The following is a 1,590-nucleotide window of genomic DNA, read 5'->3' as shown; positions in this document are numbered from 1 at the left end:
AGAGGAGATTAGAAAAATGACGGATTCCCTGAATGAGCAATACAGGAAAGAAATAGATCGCACGAAGCAGAGTCAAAGAGATATAAAGAAAGTGGAGAAAGGAAATTGTATTAGAAGATGTCTTGGTTACTCTTCTTGTTGCTGGGACAAATATCCAACACCCAAAATGAAGGAAGGAAAGGTTTATTTAGCTCACAGTTACTTGGAGGTTTCAGTCCACTCAGCTGGCTTCAAAGCAGAGTAGCACAGAGCAGAGAGCAGCCTTTCATGGTGGCAGCAAAGACCAGACAGCAAAAGGGAGGAGCACGGACAACAACGGCTACCAAACGCATGTCTGCATGTCCGTCTTCCTTGTCTTCCTTATGTAGCACTCAGGCTCTCTGCCCCAGGCTGTAGCAGCACTCACACCCATAATCCCAGTGGATCACGAGTTAATGACAACTAGAAGTCTGTCCCATGACTGCATGAGGCTTTGGGAGGACAAATATACACGAAAGATAAAGGTTCCAATTTCATAAACCAATACCAGCCAGGAGTACTTACTAGGTGTACTGGAAGCCACAGGAGTGGTGGGAATCTGCACTTTTTCGCTCTGGTCTAGGTCTGATCTGTCAGCAGCAGGTGTGGAGTTGTCCTTGGGCATTACGTGGTAGTAAGACGGGGCATATTTGGAGGAGCTACAACCTTATAAACAGAGACAAGGGGTTTCAAAAAAAGGTTCCTACATTTCAAAGTTACAGAAAGTCCTGATTAAAGGGCTCAATACAGCTGAGGCATTTTTTTCTTTCTTCTTTCCTACCTCTTTTCTTTCTCGATTCCTGAATCTCTTCACAAAGTTTCTCAAAGTCTTCATCAAGTTCTTCTTTAATTATTGCATAGGCAGTATCTCTTAAAGCACAAGCTCTGTGCCTAATAAGACGATCTGAAAAATGAATAAATACAATTAATTTTCCCTACTCAATAACTTAGCAAAGTAAATTTAATATACTAGACTAAAATATTGTGGTAGACACTATAATTACTTTTTATTTTTACCATAAATAGAAACACTGGGCAACTCCTGACCTCAGTATGTAAACACTATGAAGTGGCATGGGCTCTGAGGCAGAAGGGAGGTGAGGGGTGAAAGCACAGCTGTGCAGGGGCCGGGGCACATCTATCCCGGGCAGCAGGCTGCCATACCCACATTCAGATTACAGATGAAGGAGTAACTATTCCAATGTAAGGGAATAGTTACATTCTCTTGTAACAGCCTTCATTACAGAAGGCTGCTAACATGGCCTGAAGAAAAGGGCCTTCATTCCCACGGCATGCTGCCCGAATCCAGCAGTGTCCCTAGCAACTTGTCAGAAATGCACACTCTTAGGCCCTGAACCCTACACAGGCACTGGGATTGCAGGTGCCACCACACTTTCAGAAACCCTGACAACTAGGGCCCGGTGATCCAGTTTAGGAAGTCCTTCTGGAGATTCTAACGCCAAGTTTGAGCACCACTGGTCTGAAGTAATTTTAGACTACCTCAGCACAAAAAGCAGCAGCAGCACAACTGGAACAGAAAAGCCCTCTGCCTCTGGGGTAGGGCGAGGTGTT

The 1,590-nt window shown here is 44.5% G+C and overlaps 1 protein-coding gene across 1 annotated transcript in view; it reads right to left on the bottom strand.

The window, feature by feature from the left end:
- The window catches only part of Atad2 (ATPase family, AAA domain containing 2), a 74,274-nt gene that overhangs the window by 8,354 nt on the left and 64,330 nt on the right, over positions 1-1,590 (bottom strand). Inside the window, exons 22-23 of the mRNA XM_023718815.1 lie at positions 800-922; positions 544-684 (exon numbers count right to left, since the gene is read on the bottom strand). Coding sequence (XP_023574583.1) covers positions 544-684; positions 800-922 — 264 coding nt within the window. The remainder of the gene's footprint in view (positions 1-543; positions 685-799; positions 923-1,590) is intronic.

This window comes from Octodon degus, unplaced genomic scaffold (genome assembly GCF_000260255.1).
Source record: "Octodon degus isolate 3935 unplaced genomic scaffold, OctDeg1.0 scaffold00062, whole genome shotgun sequence".
NCBI lineage: Eukaryota > Metazoa > Chordata > Mammalia > Rodentia > Octodontidae > Octodon > Octodon degus.
The sequence above is the reverse complement of the archived record's forward strand: the minus strand, read 5'-3'. Positions and strand labels throughout refer to the sequence as shown.